A 25,574-nucleotide genomic window follows, 5' to 3' on the forward strand; every position below is an offset into this window, starting at 1 on the left:
TTATTTTAAACAGCTCGAGCGATGGGCGTGAAGACAGACCCGCCGGTCTTGGCCTCCCGGGCTCGGCGGCTCCGTCCCACGTTTACGCGGGTGCGGCGTTCGCGTCACCTTGCTGCCCCGGGGAACGGACCCTGCAAGTACTGGGATAGAATCGCACGCGGGGGACAGGCTGGGAGATGCTGAAATAGCTGTACACCGGCGCGTCCGCTAAATTAAAAAAATGGAGACCTGAGACACGTATCACAGTTCTTCAAAGACGAAATAAAACCTGACGTCGTATATTTATTTGCTGTCAGTGGGAAATCAGCAGCAATACAGGGTGTCCCCCCAAAAAGTCCTGAGGTGTGGCTTCAGGTTCAGGATTTCCTTCAGGACACGGTGACCTCACAAAGTCCCTGTAAACCGCCCCCCGGCTGCTTCTCTGATTCTCGGGAGCAGATAACAGTGTGTCCCCCCCCCCGGGAGCAACGGGCATGAGACCTGCTTAGGCCCCCAGGAGAGGAGGGGCCTGGAGGTAACGGGCTGTAAGGGTCTAGGGTGTCTACCCGAGGTCAGCGTTTACTACTAACGATGCCAATCCCGGGACTTGACCTGAAGGATCTGGGACGGGAGGCCTCAGGGGCTGCGACTCTGAAGAACAGAAAAACCAAAAACACCTCGACAGCTGTGGAGGGAAGTGAGAACCTGGAGTCACCAGCAGTCGGATGCACCCCGGGAAGGAAGACCTAACCCCAAATTCACAGCCAATGAAGGCGAAGGTGCCGGGGGATCGGGGGTCCCCACCGCCCCGCCCGAAGGAGCCTTCACCAGGCAGCGGGGATGGCCCGCGGGAAGGTCCTCTGGGCGATGAGAGCTGAGGCGGTGACGGTGACACCCGGCCGTGGAAACGGGCGCGGGCTGTGGCGATAAACACACAGCGAATAAAGGGGCAGGGACGCTGAGCCTCTCATTCTGAAGTGACTCGTGAAGAGCTCATCCTGGCAGAGTGACGCGGGCAGAGAAGAGGAATGACCGTCTCTTGTCCTTAAGATCCCATTTCCCCACCGGGCCGCGCATTACGGGAAAGTTATAGGAAAGACGCCGGCGTCTCCGAGACCACGGGAAACGCCGGGCTCTGCAGAGAAACGGGAACGGTGAGAAATGCCCAGCCGCCCGCTCGGGCCCTGCCGTGGGGAAGGCTCCTGACCGGAGAGGCAGGCGGCCGGGTCCCCAAGCAGTTCCAGGCAGCACGTGGCTGACTCGAGACGGGACAGGGCGCCGTACCAATAAAGGGGAGCTTCCACTAACGTTATTAGGGTTTTTTAGAAGAAAAACAGAAAATAGTTAAAAACAAGTTAACGTCCTATACAGGGTGTCACCCCAAAAATGCAGACACATTTTAACAGCTGGTAACTCAATTTTCACTCCTTTTCAGGTTTAACTGATTTGAAATAATGAGCGAAGCCAGAGTAAGCTTTGAACAAAGAAAATTTATCCTCAAGTGGCCCTAGACCTTTTTTTATGGGGATACGGAAAAGATCAAGTTTACGGTACAAAACCGGCAACAGCGGACGCACTGAGGGCGCACAAGCCCCCAATGAAATGGTCCGTGACGTTGGCGATTCCATCGCTTCCCGCTATCAGCAGGGCCTGGGCCAGAACAGCCATCTGTTTGAAAAGAGGCGTTGACAAAAAATAAATAAATTCAAATACTCGTTTCTGTAGATCCTTTTAAATTTTGAAAATGAGCTGTGTGTTAATAAACACTGATTTTATTCAAAAAATATGTATACATTTCTTTGGACACCCTGTATTTTTCTAATTAAGAGGGAGCCCCAAAGTTGACTCGCTCCAGTGCCGGAGCTCCTTCGACTCCACGTTATGGACGAGGGAACACGGGCGCCAGACGGCGTCGTAGGAAAGAGGGAATCCGAGGTCCCGCAAGAAGCTGCCCGACCCCTGGGTGTACACCCACAGGTATTCTGCGCCCACCGATGGAATCGCACCTTCACTGACTCGTCCCCTTGAACGTGAGCCCCGGGCTCACCGGCTCGGGTGGGCGCGCCCGGCCGCGAACAGGGCGTCGCCCGGCGCCAGCTTCCTGAAGTCACGGCCTTTAACACGAGAACCACTGGCTCGCTGCGGATTTGGTGTTTCCTAGTTGTTGTAAAAAACACGCCTTGTCAACCTACTGGGACACAGCCACGGGTAAAATGACAAGGTTTTCATGGCTAAGGTGTTAACTTATTAAAATTAGGAAACAGCCTTTTCACAGCCATGATAAAACCCTTCATCTTATTTGAATCCAATCCCTAGGAAGCCCGAGAGAAGCTGAGGTTTGGCGTGAGGGGGGATTGGTAGAGACACGCACGGCCTCCGAAGGGGGGGGGCGGGACGGTCGCTGAGGAGACGGCGGCGAGGGTGACAAGGGGACACACGGGGTTTAATCACCGCGGCCGACGCGCAGAAAGGAGTCGATAATGGGTTGCGGGGATTATTGCTAATAGGTGGTCAATTCTGATTTTCTGCTTCGTGATTGATTTTCTCTTTTAAAGACTAATTACTAAATCTTTTTTATTTATTTTTGTTAACCCTCACCTGAGGGTATTTTTCCATTACTTTTTCAGGGAGAGTGGAGGGGGGGGCAGAGAGAGAGAAACACCGATGCGAGAGAGACTCACAGGCTGGTTGCCTCCCGCAAGCACCCCGGCCGGGGGCAGGGGGTGAACCCGCAGCCCCGCTACGTGCCCCTGACCCGACCGGGGGTCGAACCAGAGACCCTTCGGTGAGCACACGGACGCTCTGACCACTGAGCACACCGGTCCGGGCCTAATCACTGAATCTCAATTGTGCTAGAAAACGTTTTTTTTTCCATAAAATTGAGGGGGGAAAAATTCCGTGTGCATATGTGTGTTGGGGGGGGGGGGGAGGGTAACAAAGTCAGGGCGTCCGGTGAATTCCCCCTAAAGTCGGGGCTCGGCAGACTCCCCCCAGGACTGTCTCGCAGCCCTGCCTGCAGCACGCGCGCCGTGGCCCCTGCAGAGAGCGGCCGACGAGGGGTATCTCCACCTGCAGGGAGCAGGAAAGAGCCAAAGGAAAACCCAGTAAGAGCCCAGCGGCCGGTTCGCTTCGTCAGGGGAGTCGGATCAGGCCGCTGAGGTTCCTAGTGGGGAAACGCCGGGGTTCCCCTCCCTTCCGGCACCTCAGTAACCGGAGGTCACCGAGCACCCATTATTGGTGGATTCAGAATAGATTTCTGGAAACGTCTCCCACCGATCGCTTTGCTTTGCGTGTCAAAGTCCTCAGTTTTGCACACAAACGTTAAAAAGGACTTGGGAGTTTTCCTACCGGCTGATTCCACGCGCCAAGGACCTGAATTAAGAGCGTAATGTGATGCATGAAAAAAACCTTGGTTCATCTCAGTTTTCTCTTCTAGGTGCACTATTTCCTTAACTGTCTGAGCTTCATGATGGGCAGTTATCAAGCCATCGTTCTGGTAGGAAAAAAATCCCACCCTTTCAAATATCACTAGGTTTCTAGATCAATAGAGGGAGGGAAAGAACGGGAGGAACCGTCACAGCCCTTCGGGCCCAGGGAGGTGGGGTGAGCCCGAACCCGGCCACGGCCACGGCCGTGGCCACAGCCACGTCTGCTCCACAGGCCACGGCTCCTGCGGACGACCAGCCAACTGGAAGCAGCACCTACTGTCCTGCAGGTGAAAATATCTCCGAACAATTCACGTGTTTTGTTTTTTTTGTGTAGGTGGAACGAGCCAACAGAGGTCCGTCTCCTGAAGCTCAGAGCTCCCCCTGGATTAATTAACGTGGGAAGCTGACCACGGCGGTCACGCGCTCCAGCCTGCCCTCGGCGCTCAACCTGCGCGCTCGAAGGCCGCGGCCACGGAGCACCTTCCGCACCGCCCGGCGTCCTGTCGTTAGGAGTCAGACGAAGGCGGGGGGGCCTCGGAGTCGACGAGGAGTTCGGGCGCTGCCAACGGCCGAGGCAGCCGTTTCTCACCGGCCGCCCCCTCCAGGGGCGGTTTGCTATTAAGCAAAACCCGCAGAAAGGTGATCAATTCCCACTAAAAAGCACTCATCCCGCAACGGCGGTGCGGCCGACTCGTCACAGCCCTGGCTGGCCGCCCGAGCCAGACAGCAGCCATCAAGGCTCCCGACCCTCCTCGGCGAGCGGGGGCCGCGCGTAATTGACTGGAAGATGGGCTAAAACTGTGCCCAATCAGTGTGAGATCAAAACCGCGTGGCATATTCAGCGCCACTTGATTACACGGAGCCCCGTCCTCTCCCTCTCCTCGTGAAATCTCTTCAAGGTCCAGAGTGCCGTAATAAGATCATTACTGTCAAGCGGCACGAATCGCGGGCAATGAGTCTTGGGAAGGAAGTCATACTTCACAAGCTCCCCCGGTCTCCCCTCTCTCTCCCTTTTTTTTGTGTTTTGCGGCACGCAGAGGCTGCAAGGCGGCGAGGCGGCAGTTAATGATCACATCCCCGTGTGGCAACTAGAAAGCCGCTTTCAAGAAACAGCAGAGAGGAATCCGCTTAAGAGAAACTAAAACATTCGCCCTGCGCTTCCTTCCCCCCTTAAAAAAAAAAATTAAACGGAATTAAACTGTGCGCGCGTCGCGTTTCATGCGCTCGGGTGTGAAGCCGCCGAATCCAACCATCGGAGAGATTTTCATACGGCAGCAAAGCCCATTAGCCCAGACAGACGGCCAGTTTCCGCCGTGTCCCGCGTACAAAGCAGCCCTGGTCGTGCTGTGTGTGTGAGCGGCGGTGTCCGCGGGGTCTTCAAGGGACGCGCTCCTTTCATTGCTGATCACACCCCGGGCTCCGTACCCGGTGCCCGTCTGATGTCTGAGCTGAGGAGGGGGCGGAGGGGACGGCAGGGGGACATCGGCAAGGACGGCTAGATAAACAAGTCTGTCTCGGCCACAGCCGCTCCAGGGCCCTCAGTACGCCCCGACGACGCGCGAGCACCGCGACCGGCTGGCGGGCGTTTGATTAACACTGACGTCAGCACGAAGGGCTCTGAGGTGATGGGGGCTCGACCCATCGCTCCCCTCCTCCCTCCATCATCAAACTGCTGAGCCCCCCTCGTTCCCCCAAAACGGCAAACGCAAGAACTCAGGCTCGTAGCATCTGAGTTAAACGTCCCTAAGTTCACAAAGTTTCAAGAGACGCGTCCCCTTGTAACAGACAGGAGCACGCGTGTCCCCTAATCCAGCCTGTTCTGTCTGCACAGGAGCGGAGGCAGTGGAGCTGGACTGGGCCAGAGTGTGTGTGCGTGCGAGTGGACACACATACACGTGGACACATACACGTGGACACACATACATGTGGACACATACACGTGGGCACACATACACGTGGACACACACACACATACATGAGAAAAGAAACACTGTCTGCACAGGAGGAAGCCAGGCCACCACAGGGACCCTGGGGACAGAGGCTGGGATCAAAACTGGCACAGGAATGACTGCTTCCAAGTCCTCAGGGTGACACCGGGGAGTGCCCGGCACGGCTTCCCCACGGGCAGCTAGGGGCCCGGAGCCCTGCCCTGCGCAGGCCCCAAGCCCTTTCCAGGAGGCGCAGGCGAGACGTGCAGAGGCCCGAGGCCTGGAGGCCTGACACAGACCCCGAACCTGCACCCACCTGCTGACGGTGGGCAGACTGCATCATCTCACTAAACCTTTCGCCCCACCCGTGGAAACAGAGACGCCACCACCCACCTGCCATCACGGCTCGGCTGCCTGAGGGATGCGACGAGGTCACAGGTTTGCGAGCCCTGAGCCAACGGTGGGGCTCCCTTCGCTCATTAACGATGAATCCCTACGAGGGCCCCGGCTCTGGGGCGGGGGGGCGGGAGGAGACTCGAGGTGAGTGGCCGAGTCCCTGAAATCTCTCCTTCCCTTGTGGGGTGGGCGCATCCGACCCCAGAGACAGGCACAGGAAGCGACGCTCTTCTCTGGGCCGAAGGTCTGTGGTCCCCCAATTAATCTGCTGAAGCCCTGACCCCAATGTGGTGGTATGTGGAGATGGGGCCTCATTAGATAAAGTCCTGAGGGTGGGGCCCTCGGGACGCAGTTAGTGGTCTTATAAGCAGAGGAAGGTCACCCTCTTCCCCTCACACACCAAGGCAAGGCCACGCAAGGACACTACGAGGGGGGGGGTCTGCGCAAGGAACCAAACGGGCCGGCACCTCGACCTTGTACTTCAGCCTCCGGAACGTGGGGAGTGAGTGCCTGCTGTCCACGCCGCCAGGCTGGTATCCTTGCGGCCGCCGAGCTGACCGGGACACGGGTGTTTCAGGGTTTCCACCTGCCCAGCTGCTTTCCCAGAGAGGGAGGCCTTGCGTTTAGGGTCCATCTCCTTTCGGTGTGTTTCGCATCCGCAGGATGAGCAACGGGCCTCCTCTGGGTGGGAAATGAGACGCGGCGGAGCTTCAGCGCGGCCAGGGCTGGAGGGACAGAGGCGGCTGCTCGGCCGGCAGGGCTGAGACAAGGCCCCGAGCGCCTGGCCCTCCTGAAGCCCCAGGACCTACGTGTCTCGGGGACAGCGTGAGACTTGGACACATCGGCACCCCCCCCCCCAAACACTGGTTTCAGTTTGCATCCTGTACTGACTGGGCCCCAGCACAGGCAGCCAGGAGAAAGCAGGACACGGACACAGGCCGTCAGGACAGTGGGGAACACGCCAGTCACACGGGACACGGGACGGGCCCCGCCTCTCCTGGCGACGGGACCTTGGTCTGAGCAGACCCCACCCATCACACTCGGTCTGAATTCCATCGCCGACGTGACGTTCAGACAGCCCGACAGCTCCAACGTGTTGAGAACATCAAGAAAAGGGCCGTGAGCCGGCCGGTGTGGCTCAGTGGTTCCGTGTCCACCCACAGGCCAGGTGGCTGCTCTCTCCCCTCCACCCACCCTCCTCTGAGAGTCCTCAGTCTCATCCCTGCTTCCATGTCATTGAATCTATTCTGTTCATCAGTTTATTAAGTTCTTTAGATTCCACATATAAGCAAGATCATATGATGTTTGTTTTTCTCTGCCTGGCTTATTTCACTCAGCATAATATTCTCCAGGTCCCTCCACACTGTCCCAAAGGGCACGAGACCCTTCTTCTTTACAGCTGCGTAGTATTCCATGGCGTGAAGGTCCCCCAGCTTTTCATCCATCAGCTCCTGACGGGCACCTGGGCTGCTTCCAGATCTCGGCTGTTGTAAACTGTGCTGCTATGAACATCGGGGAGCATAGATTCTCTCTGATGAGTGTCTCAGGATTCTTAGGGTATATTCTGGAAGTGGGGTCACTGGGTCGTGAGGCAGCTCCGTATTTAATTTTCTGAGGAGGCTCCACGCAGTTTCCCCCAGTGGCTGCCCCAGTCTGCGCTCCCACCAGCCGCGCACCGGGGGCCCCTTCTCACACCCTCGGCGGCGCCTGTCGCTTGTTGATTTTCAGTTCCCTTCCCAAGCGGCCCGGGCAGGGCTCCTGCATGCAGCAGGTGATCAATGCACTTTCATGGAACTGAATCTCACTCTTTCGTTCGTGTGTTACTTTGAAAGGGAAAAAAAAAAAATTACCGAAAATCCTCTCCGCGCCATCGGCTGTCATGATGGGAGTCCTCTGTTCCGGCCGCCCCTGCTGTGACCGACTCATCTTTGTTTATCTCCGACCCGCTGGCTCCCACAAAGACCCGCTCCCGCTGCTGGCGCGTGTGTGTTTGTGCCGGATGGACTCTCCCCGCAGGACGGCTTTCGAGTCAGCTGTGCCCCGTCCACGATGTCAGTGTCTTCAGTCAGCCGGATCTACTCAACCCCGGCACGTCCGCTCTCACGGAGGCTGCGGGTACAACCCGACACTCTCTCTGGGAAAACAACCTGGTCCGCGGGCAGCCGGCAAGTCCGCCCGCGTCCGTGGCGCCTCCCAGGCCTTCCAGCTCCGGGGCAGAGAAACCCGGCCGGTCTCCTGGCTCCCAGGTTACCGGGGGTGAGGGTCACCTCCCGGGAAGAGCCTCCGGTTCTTGGTTTTTCACATTCACTGTAATTACCTGCCGAGCTCAATTAGGCAGGTGCACTAACCAACGAGCTTAATAATAAGGAGGTTCAATGACGGAGGCCGACCGCTACCAAAACCCACTGTGGGCTGCGGGGTTTCCACCGAGTCGACTGCGGAGGCTTCTGGTTCCCTCTCCTTTCGCTCACGGCAGCTGCCGTGCTGGCAAGTGTGCAAACATCAGGAGGAGGAATCCAGGAGGGCTGCATGGGGGTGGTGTCGGCAGAGCTTTCATAAACCTCCCCTCCCTCTCGCTCCAGCCAAACCTCTGACTAATACAAAACTAAACAAGAAACCACAAGGTACCTCCTCAGCCCCGACTTCCCGCCGGTGAAGGGCACACGCCGCGCAGTGAGCAGTGTGTTAACTGTGTCCGAAGAGGACACTGTGGTGATGAGACTTGAATAACCAAAGAAACACATGCCCTCCCTCATGATGTGCAGACTCCGCAGATAACCCAGCGATGCCCCAAACTGCGCGACGGTCAACGAAACCCGGCCTCACGGAGCTGCGATGCGCCCGCGTATCGATTTCTTGTAATAAGTGTCATCACACAAACAAGGAGAAATAAACCTGCACAACGCCTCACGTGTGACTTTCTCTTTCTCTCCCAAGGCCCTTCCAAAACGTCAAATAACTAATAAAAAAGTAAAGAACAGCAGCATTTGTTTCTTCGTGTCTAAGTGAAAACAAAACTTCGGTTTGCGGCTGATTTTACCGCCACCCCTGGTGTTTTGAAAGTTGTTGTGACAGATGACGCCGAATGAAAATGTGATGCTCTCTGTAGCATTTTTCTTTTCTTAAAAAATATTTCTACTGATTTTAGAGAGAGGGAGAGAGAGCGAGAAACATCGACGTGAGAGGGAAACATCGATAACTGCCTCCTGCATGCACCCTGACCGGGGATCGAACCCACAACCTGACAAGGTGCCCTGACGGACAGTCGAACCAGGGACCTTTCCAGTGCACGAGGCGACGCTCGGCCAGCCGAGCCACACCTGCTGGGGCACCTGCAGCGCTTTGTTCCGTAAGACGGTGCGCACCCCACCTGCAGAATATACGACTGAGTCCCACGGCAGGTGGGCTCCCCTAACTTCCACAACCCGGAGGGCCTTTGTCCTGCCCCTGAGCCACCCAGGCCTTCTCCACGTTCTCCCTGAAATCCCAGGGCCCACCCGGGGGGCCTCGTCTCAGGCCTGAGCACAGGGCACAGCGAGGGGCGGGGCTTTATTCCTGGTGTCTCCCACGGAGCCAAACGCACGGCGCTCCCTGTGTGCGGGCTGCTTGATATTGGATGAAAGAATAAAACGACGCATGATGTCCCCTCTGAAAGCACAGGGAAGCCCCAGTCCACGCTGACCTCCGCCCCTCGGAGTTAATGAAATTTGTAAACAGGCTCGGGTCTCACCTCTGATGGCTCGGCCACGGGCAATTCGTTTTCCGCCGTAAGGGACAGAGCCCGGTCTGCGACGTTCCCGTTACAAGGTAATATTTCAGTACCCACCAGGGACCCACAGGGCACAGCGGTTCAACAAAGACCCAGGACGAACCACCAAGGGATTGTTGGTGGTGACGAAGCTACAATAAGTCCCTCCCGAGACCTTCAGGACAAAGCGCCAGGAATCCAGGAGGAAAAAACACGAGAAAAGACCACGACAGGATTTCCGCATGCAAACCCCCCGTCTGACAGGCCTGGGGCAACAGGCTGCCCTGCGGCCCACAGGAAAGGCCTGGGCTACCCCACCCGGGGGCGCGGAGCCCCGCGAAGCTCCCGTCTGCGCCTGGAACCTGAGGACACCAAGGAGGCGCGGTCGCCGGCTCCGCGCACCTCGAAGACGCACTTTCCGCCCGGCAGAGGGTGTGAGGCAGAGAATGAGGCGGCGGCTCTGTCGCCTACCAGCAGCTGACCCTGGACAGGAAAGTCACCTAACCTCCCTCCACCTCCGCCTCTTCTCCGGGAAGCAGAGAAGTTAGCCCTGATGCAAACCCGCACGAATGTTGTACAACTAACCAGGGCCACGGGGCCACCAGGCTCGGGGGCCACGGGGCCACGGGGGCCACGGGGGCCATGGGCGGGGCTGTGGGGACCGCTGTTCCGTTTCGGCTGCGGTAACCTCGCCGCTGGACTCCGGATGGGAAGATACCGAGAAAGCGTCACAGTCCGGAGAGGGTGCTGAAAGGGCACGTCGCTCACGGTCCGCAGAACGGCCCTGCCCGAGCGCTGCGGGCATGTGTCCTTCAGCTTGGTTCTGGCCACAAACCGGAGTCCCTGCTGCGACCCCCCTTCCTGAACGACCCTCCTTCCACCACGATGGTGCAGCCAGGGCTACGCCCCCGCAGGGGACAAGGAGCCCTCGGCTCTCTGGGCGGCCCCGGCGATTGTAAGTTTTCCTTCCAGTATCTGAGTCAAAGTCCACCCCCTTGAGGCTTCCACCCATCGGTCCCAATAAAACCCACTGGGACCGTCAGGGACAAGTCAGTCTGTCTTTCCATCCTCTGAACAGGAGACCAGAGGCAGGGGAGAGGGAGGTCGGGTGCCTTCCCTGGGTTCCCTCTTCCTCTGGGTCACCTCAGGTTGGGTAGGTCCCCAGTTAAAGGCCACAGGTCTGTCTTCCCAGACAGCTGTTTCTGGGCCCTCCTGACCGCCTCCTCTCCCCCACCACACCCCTGGGGCTGTAACCACCCTGCAGTGCACCCACAGCTCTGGGCACAGTCCTGCAGGTCACTCCCCTCAATGACCCCACGGTTACCGGGGAGCTCGGTCGGGCCCAGCTGACTCCAGTGGAATCTTATTTCCGTCATACTCTGGAGAGAATTAAATGCAGTCATTTGTTGCAATGGGGTATGTCAAACCCCGTAAAATTCAACTGCTTTATGACGTCTCCTATAAAACATTTTATACCTGCAATTGAGACCTCTCAGCACAAGCTCGGGCAACAGACAACACTGATGGTCGCAGCGCCCACGGAGAAGAGAAACGGAAATACTTCCTCATGATTAAAATTAAACGGGATCCTCTAAAACCCCACCAGCGTCTGGGAGTTTCATTTTCTTTCGAGGTAGCTTTAACTTGCTTACGAAAACTGCACTAATTCCGCCTCTCCTAATGGGATGGGCACGTGTGCATGTGTGTGCACGTGTGTGTGTGGGGATCCCCACTTGTATCTGTGTAAAAAAAACCCTGTAAAGCCCCCAGAAGGAGCCACTTCAGGAAGGTGGCATCGGGCACCACAGAGAATGAAGCGAGGACTCCGCAAGTCAGAGATTGAACACGAGCCGTGGCCGCCGGGTAGTAAGGGAGCCACGGGAGCCACGCGGACGGGCTCTGGCGGGAGGGCGTGGCGTGGGAACTGTCTACCAACGTGAGAGGAGATTCGGGGACCAGGAGGGCCTCGCCTCCATCAGGTGGGACAGCGTGGCCCCCTCCGAGGGCCTGGACACTGTCGGCCCAGGTGGCGGAGGAAACCAGAGAACTGACCGCGGGGTGAGCACCACCTGCCGGCGCCAGCTGCTGGGGACCGCGCCCCAGCATCGGCGGGCGGCGGGGGCGCCCCGAGGGCCCGCTCGCGCCACCGCGTGGCCGGGAAGCACCGCAGGGGCCCCGGCACTGCTGCTGTGTGGCTCAGGGCCGGGACGTCACAGACTCGAGGAGCACCAGCTGCCTCTCGGGTCCGGGGCCGGGGACCTACCTTCCGCGGTGCCCGACAGCCCGTCGGCCTTGAAGTTGCTGGCGCTCTTCTTCCGCCGGTGCTTCTTCCTGTTGGCGTGCGGGGACGGCGGCGGGTCCAGCTTGGGGCTGGCGGTGCTCGACATGCTGGGGCTGGAGCACACGGAGTCGCCCAGCCCCGTGTCTGCGCCGGACCGGAAAGGAAAACAGAGCTGCGTTAGCGCCCCAAAAGGGAAAACCACGCTCCCGCCAGGTCCTACCAGCCCCACAAAGAATGCGCTCCTGGATATTTCATATGTTACACAATACATAGCACAGGAGGCTGCTGGGTGGGAGGCCCAGCGCATCCAGCACACTATTTAGCTCTTGTATATAATACAGTATAAAATATATATAATATGAGATTTCTATATGGGAGGCCCAGGGTGGTCAATAGGTACAAACTTTCAATTATAAAATCACTACTGTATACACTATAGCTAATACAATCATAGTATACATAATATAAGTAGGCATGTGATACAACATACAGTTCATGGTGCTATATTGTAGATTTGAAAGTCGCCAAGAGAGCAGATGTTAAAAGTTCTCAGCACAAGAAGAAACACTGTAACTGTGGCGACGGATGGTAACTAGACGTACTGTGGTGATCATTTCACTGTATATAACCTATCAAGTCATCGCAATACACCTGAAACTGCTATAACGTGACTTGTCAACTACATATCAAGGAAAAAGGCAGGAAAATAGACACTGAGGAGCTCCCTGCTTTCACGTGCGTCCCCCCACTCAGAGCCAGGCATCTGTTTCTGCACCGTCTTCCTGCTTAACATTCTCTACTTTTCACGACGAGACCCCGGGGAGAGGAAAGTGGGGAGTTCATGGATTTCAGTCACCTACTTCTCTCTTCCCACAGCTACCCTGATGTGTTAGAAATGAAACGCAGGCCCTCAGAGACGCACACGGCAGGTCTCGTTGTGGGTGTGCACACGGGGAGGGATTCCCGGCGGGCTGGCCTCTCCCCCAACACTGCCCATTCCCGTGAGGCCAGTTACTGCGGGACACGGCACAGGAGGTCTCCCACCCACGTCCCCTTCGGCGTCCGGAGGGTCCATATAGCAGACCCGCCAACTTCTGATTCGCTGAAGCTATTTGTAAAATTTTACAACCAGCGCACGAATGTGATAATTTACTGTAGGTGAGACTCCCAATCGATTATGTCTATTTTTATCTTTATCAAAGAGAAGACCCAAGTCCTGCTATAAGACCTGCAGCAAACAAGCAATCCAATCAGAACAAAAGAGGATTCTGAAAGCCGATGGAGAAACACCACCCAGACCCCTCCCAGGCCTCAGCAAGCCTTCAGGCACCTGTGAGCAGCCACTGGGCGCCGGCCCATTTTCTGGATGCGTGGGATCCGCCACTGAGAAAAACGGATAAAGATTCCTGTCCGACTGGCACGGAGGCGGTGGCTGAGCCACAACCCGGAGTCCATTAGGAGGTGGTAGGTGTCAGGAGAGAAAAGGGGGGTGTGGAGGGTTGGAAGTTGGGGAGGTGGTGCTGGGGGTGGGGGCGGCTGCCACTGTAAATAGGTGGTCAGGGCAGGACTCCCTGAGAAGGTGACATCTGAGCCAAGACTTGAAGGTAGTGAGGAGGTGAGAAGGTAGGAGGAAGAAATAGTCAGAATGTGGCCCTGCCAGGGAAGCACACCTGCCGTGGCCCCGCCACGGAAGCACACGGCTGTGGCCCTGCCACAGAAGAACGTGGCTGTGGCCCTGCCACGGAAGCACACGGCTGTGGCCCTGCCACGGAAGCACACAGCTGTGTTTGAGAAACAGAGGAGAGGGGCTGGGCGGACGAGGAAGGGAGACGGGCAGGAAATGGCATGGGGGGGAGGGCTTGCCGGCCACCGAGGGGACCCTGGCTTTTACTCTTTGGGAAATTGTTTTGAGCAGAGGGTAACATAATTTCAACTATAAAGATACTTGAAATGAGACTCAGTTTCAAAGACTTTCAGTTTGTGAAGTTCTAGAAAATGTTATCATATGTTGAGAAAGGTAAAAACGCTCAACTTAAGGTATCTCTTCAGATCAGCGCTTCCAAAGGTGCCCAAGACCAGAGATCCCTCGCCCAAGCCTGCATGGCGGGAGGGTCCACCGTCTCCCCAGCACCCATCACAGGTGAGGAAAGGACTCCAGGAGCCACCCGGAGCTCCTATAGGGGCACCTGAAACCCATATAATTTTATTAACCAATGTCATACCGGTAAATTCAACAACAATAAAAAAAAAAAAAAGGCCGTATGCTCGCTGCACATGCCTCATGAGCACACGATGCCTGAACAAGGCGATCGCCGAGGCAAATGATGGCAGAGGCCAGGGAGGGGCACGACGCTGGGTCAGGGAGGCCGTGGCAGGAGGCAAGAGGCCGGCAGGGACAGTGGCCTGGGGCTCACGTGGAGATGGCCACGGTTTCCGGTTAACCAGGCCCTGAGCCCCGAGCCGGGATATTAATGTCCCTGGCGTCCAGGTCCCAAGAACTGCTTCCAGGAGCAGCTAACATTCCTCGGTTTAAAATATGAGCGCTCCAGACGCAGGAGGCCTCCACGCCGGGCTCCCCCGCTCCTCCGACTCCCTGCCTGACAAGGTATCCCTCAAAGTGACGAGCCCGAGAGCCCAGCCTCCGACGCTGCAAATGAGCTCGGGCCGCAGCCCCCGCAACGCCACCCGGGCCTGCAGATAACCTGTTTTATTTTGCATCAATTACCGGGCACCGCGACGGGCAATGACTGTGGACAGCGTTAACTATGGGAGGGACAGGCGAAGAGAAAAAGGGTGCGCCAATTAAAAACAGCGAGCGCCCCAATACTCCATGCCTAACGGGGCGGCTCCGGCCGGGGGCTAGGGCGTCCCGGGCCCGAGGCGCGGGCCGGATGGGCGGGCCTGCCGCCATCCCGTGCGCTCGGCGTCAGCCATCAGTTCTTCCCAATCCGGCCTCAATGGTCGCCGCACACCCCAAAAATATATAATCCGCTCAATAACGCCAACGGCCTGCAGCCCCGCCGCGCCCGGCGCGTGAAGTATGGGCCCGGGAGGCAGCCGGCTGCTGCGCCGGAGCTGACAAGCATGACTGCGGGGATAAAATAACACTCCGTGCGCATAAATATCAGGCAGCCCGCCCGAGACGGATGGGCCGGGAACGGATCCGTAGCTATCATCCCGGCAGACAGGCCCAAGGACACTCATAACTTATTTTACAATCATTTAGTTTCAGCTCAACTGGAAAACGTGACAACTTATCTCTGCTGACAAGACGCCCTGTCGAACCTCACAATTAACTCTCCTCGGATTATCTGCCCAGCCGATCATTAGCTCGGCTGTTTTTGATGAACTGTTGCGGGCAGCTCGCCTCGGCCATCGCCGTCACCGCCAGGGGTGTGGATTGGTTTTTGATGCCCCGGCTGAGGCTCGAACAGACGGGGCTCCGTGCGCGTGGGGCGCCACGGCCCGGCCGCTCCTGGGCAGGCCTGCGGGGGAGGGGTCCTTCTGCACCGTCCCCGCCACCGTGGTGATCGCCGCGAGCGCCAGGACTGCGGCCACCGGCCCCCCCGGCGCCGTCCCTGGTCCCCACCAAGGTCGTAGGCGAGGGCCCTCCCCAGACTTGGAGTCTGTATTTCGGGGAGCCCAGGGCCCTCTGGAGGGACACCTGCCACCACTGTTCCTCGGTGGAACTGACTTGGAGAGGGGACACTGAGTGGGCGGCAGGGAGCCACAGTCCGGAGACGCTGCTCGTGGCCCCGAGTGCTGGCCGACTGTGACTTTCCTACGTGCTGATTAAAGATACAAAATGCTTTACACGCAGGGTCACAAGAAGCAGGCACATACATATTTTTTTGGTCAATCCTCACCAGGGGCTATATTTTCCACTGCTTTTCAGAGAGTGGACGGGAGGGAAGGGGCGGGGGCATCGATGTGAGAGAGGCACATGGGCTAGCTGCCTCCTGCTCACCCCATCGGGGGCCAAGGATGGAGCCTGGAGCCAGGAGGTGGCGTCCTTGACCGGAAGCGAACCCTCGACCCTTTGGTGCGCAGGCCGACCTCCAACCACTGAGCCACACCAGCCAGGGCAGAAGCGGGCATCTTTACGGGAAAAAAAATAAGTGAAAAGTACAGGAGTGTGCGTATCGGCTCCCGTTCTTCCGTCACATGGACCCTCGCTCGCTCGGGCGGAATCAGAAACAACGGCGAAAACCTTTTTTGGGGGGAGGTATTAAAAGAATTCGAAATGACCAAAGGCAGGGCAGGGGCTCAGGGAGGGCTCAGGGAGGGCTCAGGCCCTCGGCAAACTCAAGGCCGTGCGCAGGACCTGAGCCCCAAGGCTGAGTCTGAGGCAGACTGAGGGGCCGCCGGGCGCCAGCCACCTGCTAGGCCCCGGCTCCCCCGGCAGCCCTTCCGCGGGAGCCATCCCCTCCCCGCCCCTCCCGCGAGCGGAGCACATGCCCACGAGCCCCCTCCTGGCGCAGTTTCCTCTGCACCCAGCATCTCGCCGCTACGCAGGCGCCCTAAAGATCCTTCAGCTTTCCTCGCGCCTCAGGGCCGCTCCCACCTGATCCTGGTGAGGCAGGAACCTGAGGAGGTCGGATGGGAACACGCCGGGGGGGGGGGGCATACGAGAGCACGCAAGTGAGATTTTACATTTCGGGGTCAAACATCACCCTGTTCTCTAGCGGAATTTCAGCCGCACGCAAGCGGCACACGGTTTCGGTTCACCCGGTGGGCGCCGGGACGCTCAGGCGCCCGAGCGGTTCCGCGAGGCGGGGGTGAACTCGCCCCCCGAGATTCCTGCTCCTCCCCGGCCTCCGCCTTCTACCTGATCACCAGCCACAGCCTCTTCTCAAGTCCGGTGCTGGTCGCCGCCCAGTTGACAAAAAGACTGTTGTTTCGCGTCCAGGCTGGGGACAGACCCGGCGTGTCTTGAACGGAGAGGAGTTAACTGAACGTATGCGTGATCCCTCCCGGTGACGTCAATGTCCGGTCTTCAGAAACTCAGGGCTTGTGTTAGAGTCACAGGAGTCAACGACCCACAATGGGAAGGGCCAGCGGCAGCCGGGGACCAAGGGGCCGCGGGCGCTGTCCACGGTGCTGAGCGCCTCCGGCCTCCATCTGCTGACCGCACGTGGTTTGAAAAAACAGAGCGATGGTGCCCCAGGTTTGAGAAAACCTGACGAACGGAGACCGGACTGAGAAAAGGACCCTGGGCTGTGACGGCTCATCCCACGGGCCGACCGGGGGTTCGGCGTCTAAGATAAAAAGAGCCGTTATTTCTTTGCACAGCCTAACACGTGGGGTGTGCTTCGGTTTGCATGATATTTTCCTGCTTAGATGAATTTCACATTTTAGACCTTAAGTCAATGCCTTTGTGTATGTTTTTAATATTTAGAATTATTACATTAGGGCAGCTTTCAAGGTTGGGGTCCTGGAAAAATGAGCATTTGTGGGCTCTGGGGACGTCGCTGTGATCGGCGCCCGGAGGCCTGAGCCTCTCCCGCCAGCAGCGCCCGAGCCGCCGGCCGCGGGTTCCTGCGGCCCGGAGACCGACCGCTGGCCGAGGCGCATCTCGCCCCCGCCCTGCCCGCCTCCCACGGAGAAGCCCGCGGTCCTCAGCGTGGCCACGGCGAGGGGCACAGAGCGGAGCAGAGCCACGGGCGGGTTCCAGGAAAAGGAACCAGCACAGCCGGGGAGTCTGCAGGTCGCCTCCAAATCCCAGCCTGGCCCCCCGGCCGCATACTTTGGGTGACCCAACGCTTTCAGCTCAACTTCTTCACAGGTAAGAGGCAGAAGAGCCGCCCTGAAGCCCTGCTCTTGGCCTGCCCGGCCCAAGGCGACCCCACCTCCCACAGTCCGGGCCATCCACACCGAGCCCGGGCCCCGCAGTGCGGTGCCAGGGCAACTGCCAGGTAACGGACAGACCCACTCACCGGGGTCAGGCTCTCTTCCGGAGCTGTGACGACAGAAGTAAACACGACACAGCTGCCGGGCTGAATGGCTGACCTCCATCCTCGCGAGGAGACACGGACATACACTCCCAACACCCCCACGTGCCCCCCACGGGGGGGACCGCAAGTGCTGAAGACAAAAATGAACCACAGAAGGCGGAGGGGGAGTCGGGGAGGGGGCACTGCAGGTTTTAACCCCCTCAATCCCGAAAACCACGCAAACACAAACGCAAAGGGCGGCCGGGTTTTTTAAAATAATCATCCTCCAGAAAGTTAACACAAGACTCTCAGCACGGAACTGCAGTCCCAAACACACGTTACGGACACAGGAGGTTATGACTTTAAGGGGAAAAGTTCAACCATTACAGAGGGTCTTGGGGGACCCGTGAGTAAGCTGGACAAACGGGGGTGCCGATGACAGCCAGCCCGTGGGCCCACAGCGGTGAGGGCGACGGGGCCCGGCCCCCGCGGCGAGGAGGCCGCCCCGCTCCTTAGCTCCGCACACGCCAAGCCCTGAGGGCTGAGGTTTCGTTCGGGGGCGTTGCCCTCCTTACGTGACGGGGCCCCTCTGATTTTTACTTTATTATGTGCGCGCAGTGGCCAGTGGGCACCCAGCACCAGGAGCAGGTGCCAGGAGCCAGGTCTCTCGAATAAAGGACGTTCCGAGACAAACGGAAGCCCAGAGAGACCGTGAATCCGAGCGGAGCCTTTCAGTGCCGGACACAAAAACCCGGTGTAGCTACGATCGTATATTTCAGACCCAGAGGTTTAAATATGACTTAAGTACCACCTAAAGAAGAGTGTATTAACAATAATCCTCACGGTCCTGGCCGCTCCAGAGAGTAAATGATCACCACAGGAAAATGGTACGTTCTATCACCTTTAAAAAAAGATCCCAGTTTCCCTCGGGCATCGTGTGTCATCTTTTGCTATGTTTGGAGTTAACGGTGTTTTTTTCATCTTGTTTGTGGATGAAACCAAATGCTAATTTGCAAAGTTATAAAAATACTATCCTGTGTACAGTTAAAATAATACTTGAGAAAGATCCTGTCCTACGAAATGTCACGACCCTCTCCTAAACCATGGGACAGGCCGCGTGACTAATGAAAGGGGTGCCTTGTGGTCCCCGAGCCTTTATTGATGGTGGGTGGCACAGCTCCGGGGTATCGGGTGCCTCAAAGGGGAGGCCGGGCCACTTGAAAGAGCGGTCCCGCGGGGCCCAGGAGCTCCATTCCTTTCCGCCACACCTGGGCCCTAACAATGCCCCAGTCAGTGGGCTGGAGGCTGCTGAGGGGGACGCCCTCGCCCCGAGACACCCAGCCCGCGGGGAAGCTTTGAAGGGTTGGGTCCCACTGGTGACCCGTCCCCAGCTCCTCCCACAGGGCGCCCTGGAAGTCGGCGAGGGCGACTGGCAACCACTCGGGACCACGGGGGGGGGGAAGCGCCTCGATCAGGGGCGTGACCCTGACTACACACCAGGGGTCCTTACTGACCGGACAAGCCACTGCCCGGGGCCTGCCTGGGGGAGGCGCTCTCGGGGCCTTGGGAAACAGCAACATGCAAAACAGAAAATACTTTGGGTTTAAAAACCAGATACGGTTAACAGGGCAAAAACCTAACAGACGAATCCAACTGTAAGCCTGTATTTACATTAAGGCTACAGGCTGACATGCGGCTGTAAGAGGTATTCAAAATTCATTTACCCAAATCCGCATTAGGAGCAGCCTTCTGTACCAGTTTTACACCGTTTTTGATGAAAATATAGGGGAAAAGTCCCCACATTTAAATTTGAGGATATTTGGCCTATGAATTTTTTTTAAGTATGAGATGACTTCTTTAACAGCCCCCCAAAAGAGACTATTTCTCTTTCCTGCTGCTTCAGAATTTTGCTAACCTGCTGCTAATGACCAACGACCGAGCTACATGTTCAATAGAGACTCCAGGGCTGGGGTGACCCCTCACTTCCCCGGCCTGAAAACTGGGCACTGTCCGCCCATTCGTGCCACTAACGAGTGCCCGGCGAGTCCCGCCGTGGCGCTGCCGTTGGGGCGAAGTCGCCGAGACCTGAAGGCCGCCTGCACGTTGAGTATTGGACTCGATCCGGTGTGGGGTTCATGGGGGATGCTGATGACCGCTCCCTGACTCCACTGTTAAAACACTGCCTTCAACATGTCCGCAGGTCACAGCTCCGTGGCAGGTAGGAGGACGGGCCGTTTCCCAAAGCAGGTGTTAAATGAAGAGGTCACAGTGGGCTGTTCTGTTTCCACCCAAAACCTGTAGTTGAGATTCCGCCTCCTCGGCCGGAGCCTGACCGTTTCCTACAGGTTCTGACGGCCGGCAGGCTGGCCTGGTGGGGTGCAGGGAAGAGCCCCGGCTCCTAGGATACGGGCGACTTCCGCGGGTGGCACCCAGGAGAGACAAAGGCCCCACCGAAGGTCCTGGGACGAACCACCTCAACGCGGGGGGGGCATCCACCTGGCCGTGCCTGGGGCCAACCTCAGCTTGTGTCTGTCCCCCGCTTAACGATCATCATTCGGTCGCCACGTCCAAACCCCGCTCTGCAGTCATGTCCGAAAATGACAAGAGCACAGTTCACAGGGAACCTGACCATGACGCGGGCTCGGGGTGAGGCCGGTGGGAGGTTTCGTGAACGTGGAAAATCGCTCTGAAAACCTGCCCCCGGGGCTCCCCGCTGGCGGATCTCCTGACCACCTCCCGTGGGCGTCAAATCAAAACCACGCCCGGGGCGGTGGGTGCTGGACACACTGCAACGTGACACCTAATTTTAACTCGCCCGAAACCTGTCCAACATTACACCCGGGTAACCGTCCCCACCAGGACCCCACGGCGAAGACGCCGCGGACACTCTGTGCATTCGGAGCCCGGGCCGGACAGCGGCTCGTTCCCGAGGTGCTGTTTCAAGCGCCTTCGCCACAGCTCAGTGACATGGGCCGAGGGGTGGCTCTTGTCTGCCTTCTCCACTTTCCTGAATGAGAAATCAGAGCGTAATGACGCTGTTTAACATCTAAGACTAAACTTACTTCTGGCAAAAATTACTAATTCAGCATTAATTCTAGAAACCGACTTCATTTGCACCACAACAGCTTTATCCCATTCCCTCGGCAGCTGCCTTGGAATCTGGGCTCCATCCCGGCAAAAACACCACAATACGACAGAGAAAGCGAGGGGACGTCCCCAGCTGGATTCGCGAGGAGCTTAAAGTCTTTCCTTTATCGTGGCTACAGTTTCGTCAACACGGTTCCACCAGATACTACGGGGGAAACGGCTGCAAAGTAAAATGAAAGCCAAGGCTGTTCCCAAACAGACCGTCTGACGCTCTCCCCTTTCCCTCAGCAGCAGCCCAGCCCCCGTGGCCGCCGGAAGGGTCAGTGGAGGGAGCAGCGGCCCAGCCCAGAGGTGGAATCCGCAGCTTGCAATTCATCAAAGGACCCGGCTCCATTCTTCCCCACGGTGCCTTTTGTCCCCTGGGGAGAGGTTGAAAGGAAGACTTGCCCAGCAGCCTCCCCAACCAGGATGTGGCCTCCTGGGCCCTGCCCGCCCCGGCCTGGGGAACACGATCTCGGCCTCTTCTCCCCAGTTCCTGCAGCTTCCCGACCATCCGCAATTTTCTCCTGAATGCGCCCGGCCACCGGCTCCTGCCCACACGCCCTGCGATGACCCACAGCACAGGTGGCCGGGACCCCCGCTGTGTCCTGCCGGCCCCGGGAGTCCCCACCTGGAGGGAAGGCTTTTCGGGTGCCCAGCCCGGGCAGGAGACTGGGGAGAGCGTCTCCCTCCATGTCCGTCCAGGCCCCTGGGGGCTGTCACCCAGGCCAGACGCCCCATGCGCTCCCCGTTTCCCGCGTCTCCAGCGAACGCCCCAGTCTCCATTTCCGAGCAGCGAAGGGCTGCGGGAAGCAGCTTCCTGGATATTTTTAGTGTCCCCTCCGGCTCCCCGGCTCCGGCTCACAAAAGCAAGCAGCAGGCGCACGTATTCCTCCCGTGAAATTCAGTGCCCTTTCCACTTCCAGCTCTCGGGGCTGTTTCACGGGTGAAGGGGTCTCTGACCTTGGGACAGCGTGGCCTTGGGGCTGGGACACCCCGCGGGCCAGGGAGACGGGGCGTGGCCGGGTGGGCTCAGCTCCCCGCCAGGGGGACCTGCCGCCGGGCAACTAAACGGGCTTGGGGCTTATGTGACGAGGCTGAGAGGAACACGGAGGCGACGCTGATACCAGTGAGGAGAGCATGGTGCCTACGAGCCGAGTACGGGAAATGGGCACACAGACGGGATGCAGAGGGCAGGCCCGCTGGCAGGTGCAGCGCCTGGGGCACTGGGGGTCAGGGCGATCTGGTTAACTGGAGAGGGGGGCAGGGTGGTGACACAGAGACACCTGGGGAGAGGGGGCCTAACGGGGGACTTCCCGGTATTCTCATGCTCGTGGGAGAGCACAGCCCTGCCCAGGCTCTGATGAGGTGTGCGGGCTACGATTCTTACACAGGCCACTTTAGCGCACGTTTCCAGGAAAACACTGAAGCAGGGGCCTGCCTGCGCCCGACCTCGCACCTGGTCCCCCAGCCCGGCTGTTCCCAGCAGGCTCGCGTGGGCAGGTGGGCTGCGCGGGGACGGGACCAGGCCGGCGAGAACATTCACCGACTGTGGGCTGAGACCCACCCACCTGCAGCCCGTGGAGCCCGTGGGTAATTCCACTCTGTCCCGGGCGACGCTGCTCTGCCGCGGGCAGGGCCCGCTCCGCGGGGCTTCCTCTCGAGGCCCTGGCTGCTCTGAACCCAGCCGGGTGTTCACTGGGTGACGAGCAGGACAGGGCAGGGACCGGTGTCCTCGCCCGGGGCTGACACTGGTCTCTCCCACACTGTGGCCTGTGCTCACCCCCAGAGCCACCCAGGCCCCTTTGCTCTCCTTGGCACCGGTGCTGCCAGTTAAGGGCCCGTCTCCTTCGTCACAAAGCCCACTCACTGGTCTCGCTGTTGATAAACTGGTTTCAAGCTGAATCCGTCCACGGCGAAGCACACGTGGAAATTGCCGTGTTCACCTCCTAATTTGTATTCTAACTACAGGATTCATTTTTGAAAATAACTTCATTTACAACTTTTTTTTTTTCCACGAATAACATGCATTCATTGCTGAAAGGAGGCCCAGGGGAAACAGAATCCTGCCCGTCTCCCGCCCTTTCCTGTCAGTGACTCGCCCACACGCTGCAGGTGGGCACCGGGCTCCGGCTTCCACCGCGCACCACGCAGCTGATCCTCGCCGGGCCTGACCCTGGGCACGTGATTCTAATGCTCGAAGGCTCAGTTTTCTCATTTACAAGTAAGGAGAGTAGTTTCCCCTCGCGAAGTTGTCCGGGCCAGGTATACAAAGGGCTTAATCCAAGCTGGCACGCGGCAAATAACAACTTCAGCTCGTCGAAGTGTCTGGAAAATCAGGGGGAACACCCGCGGGGCAGACGCTGGCCGAGGCAGACCCTGCTCTAGGCCGCGGGCACAGACGGCCCCCTCACCTTAAGATACTAGTGGGGCAAGACACAGGTAATAAAACCAAGGAAACTGCAAGGGTGGTTAGGAGGGTAAGTGGTATGGAGAAGGCACAGCCGCGGAGAGGGCTGGGTCGCCGAGGCCCGTGTGCGTGGCAAGAGGTTCCCGACACAGCACGTGCAAAGGCCCGGTGGTGGGATCGCAGGAGAGATGCTGAAGCTGGTTCGCAGGACAGTGACACCTGGTACTGACATAAACATCCTCCAAGTTATGACACAGAAAGCCCTTTATAAAGGGCTCTGTGCTGGGAGTTCACCAAAACATATTTAATCAGCCCCCTACGGCTGGTCATAGAGGTTGTTTCCAATTTCTGAGCTGTTTTTTGATATGGTAGAAACTTAACACCTTAACAGTTAAAAGCCGGTTATGACATAGTCCAATTTTTGGAAATAAATAAGAACACAGACCCATGAACTGAAAAGGGTACATACCCCCAAATTAATACTCTAGCGTAGGAGGTTTTTTTGTGTTTCTTTTTAAGCAAAAAGCTTCTCTGCATTTTCAGTTTGTCTAAAATACAATGTTTGCTAATCAAGGAAAAATACAAAGTTGTTATCGCAAAAATCAAGGGAAGAAAATGGGAGTTAGTCCACTTGCTAGGAGAGGCAGGTCCACTAAAATAGGTGGACCTCCCCCAGGGGAGACCTACGTCCCAGTGCGTCCCAGACACACGACGGATGCCACACCCACACTGGGGGCACTTTTATTGACATAGCACACTTATTACTGAAGCTTTCAGAGAAAGGATTTCAAAAATGGAAAACAGAGCAGAACTAACGCCCCCCCCCTTTTTTTTAAGAAAAAAAAGGAATATTGTGTGAAAGGACAAATAAGTTTAAAAAAAAAAGGAATCAGCAGGAACCTGTATTACGCTTCGGTTCAGGGAACGTGGGGGCCCCAGCGGAAAGGCGTGTGTGACCCAGGCGTGGCTCCGGTGATCACCGGGCCCTTGACCGCTGTGGACGGTCCCAGGCGATGATGACCCTCCCGGAGCGCGGGCCGGGGGGCGCGCAGCCTGACAGGTCTCATCTGGGGCCTGGCCCGCGTCTGCCTGGCGCTGCCACGGCCGCCTGATTGATGGGGCCTGACGTGCCCCCGGACTTCAATTTCCTCCGTGTCCCGCCATAAAAACCCTTCGCGGAGACGCAGAGGTGATTCTGGACACGGGCTTTCCCCGACGTTCTGATGTCGGAGAAAAGGGACAGTCAGAAGACTGCCAAGGCGCCGCGTGGGGAGCGGGGACACTTGCTCCGCCTTTGGCATTAATGCAAATTTTGAGGGGAGATGAAAGGAGGGCCGGCAGCTGGCTGAAAGGGGGTTTCCGACCTCGGACAATGAAGCTTAAAATCTGAAATACATGAAGTGTGTTTTCTAATTATACTATACCGAGAAAATGTTTCTAAAGTAGTAACGCTTATCTCAGTGATAATTTCTGAGTCCAGCCAGGAACTATTTATTGACAAAAACTATGAAAACAACCGAGTGACAGCTGGAAAAGATAACCGGTGAGGCTGTTAACCTGGCCGAATGCCATAGAGAGCAACTCGTCCATATTAGACCTGAATGCTCCTTTTTTTAAAAAAATTTTAGATTGATTTTTTTTTTTAGAAAGGAAGGGAAAGAGAGAGAGAAACATCAGCTTGTTGCTCCCTGTATTTACGCATTCACTGGTGGATTCTTGTATGTGCCCTGATCAGGGACTGACCCCGAAACCTTGTCACATTGGGACGACACTCTAACCAACGGACCTACCCGGCCAGGGCCAGACCTGAATTCTTCAACTATAACCAAATGGAAAGATCCGGTGTGGAAACTGTATGACATACTTATCAATAATATTAAGCCCCCAAACTGTGTTTTAAATGTAATTATAATTGTTTTCCTGTAAATAAGTACACATTTGAAGAGACCCTGAAATATGCACGGAAACACCGCCCTGCCACTGTGCTAAGATCATAAAGTCCCACGGCAGAAATAATGTAGCAATTAAAATAGCATTTATAACTAAATATGTTTAAATGTTTCTTCATATAAGAGTAAGATTTTAAGTCATTTAAAATAACCATCTGTTTCTCCGTGATATAAAATTTTTAGTATCATTGTATAATTAATATTAATATCGCTTTTTGTTACTAATCTTATCTGTCAGATAGTAAAGCAAAGATGTAATGAGAGATACATTCATGGAAAGAAGTGTAAGGGCGCAAAACCAAGGTAACATACAAACACTGATAAAGTACACAGAGGGTTTGAGGGTAACTCTGACCAACCCCCACAAAGCTGTCTGTCAACGGTATCCATCCATCC

At 57.1% G+C, this 25,574-nt stretch overlaps 1 protein-coding gene across 5 annotated transcripts in view; it reads right to left on the minus strand.

The window, feature by feature from the left end:
- The window catches only part of AGAP1 (ArfGAP with GTPase domain, ankyrin repeat and PH domain 1), a 335,462-nt gene that overhangs the window by 65,405 nt on the left and 244,483 nt on the right, over positions 1–25,574 (minus strand). For all 5 annotated transcript variants that reach the window (XM_087819495.1, XM_087819494.1, XM_087819498.1 and 2 more), the window contains one exon: positions 11,743–11,904. In XM_087819495.1, coding sequence (XP_087675621.1) covers positions 11,743–11,904 — 162 coding nt within the window. The remainder of the gene's footprint in view (positions 1–11,742; positions 11,905–25,574) is intronic.

The sequence above is a fragment of the Miniopterus natalensis genome, chromosome 8 (genome assembly GCF_054644295.1).
Source record: "Miniopterus natalensis isolate mMinNat1 chromosome 8, mMinNat1.hap1, whole genome shotgun sequence".
NCBI lineage: Eukaryota > Metazoa > Chordata > Mammalia > Chiroptera > Miniopteridae > Miniopterus > Miniopterus natalensis.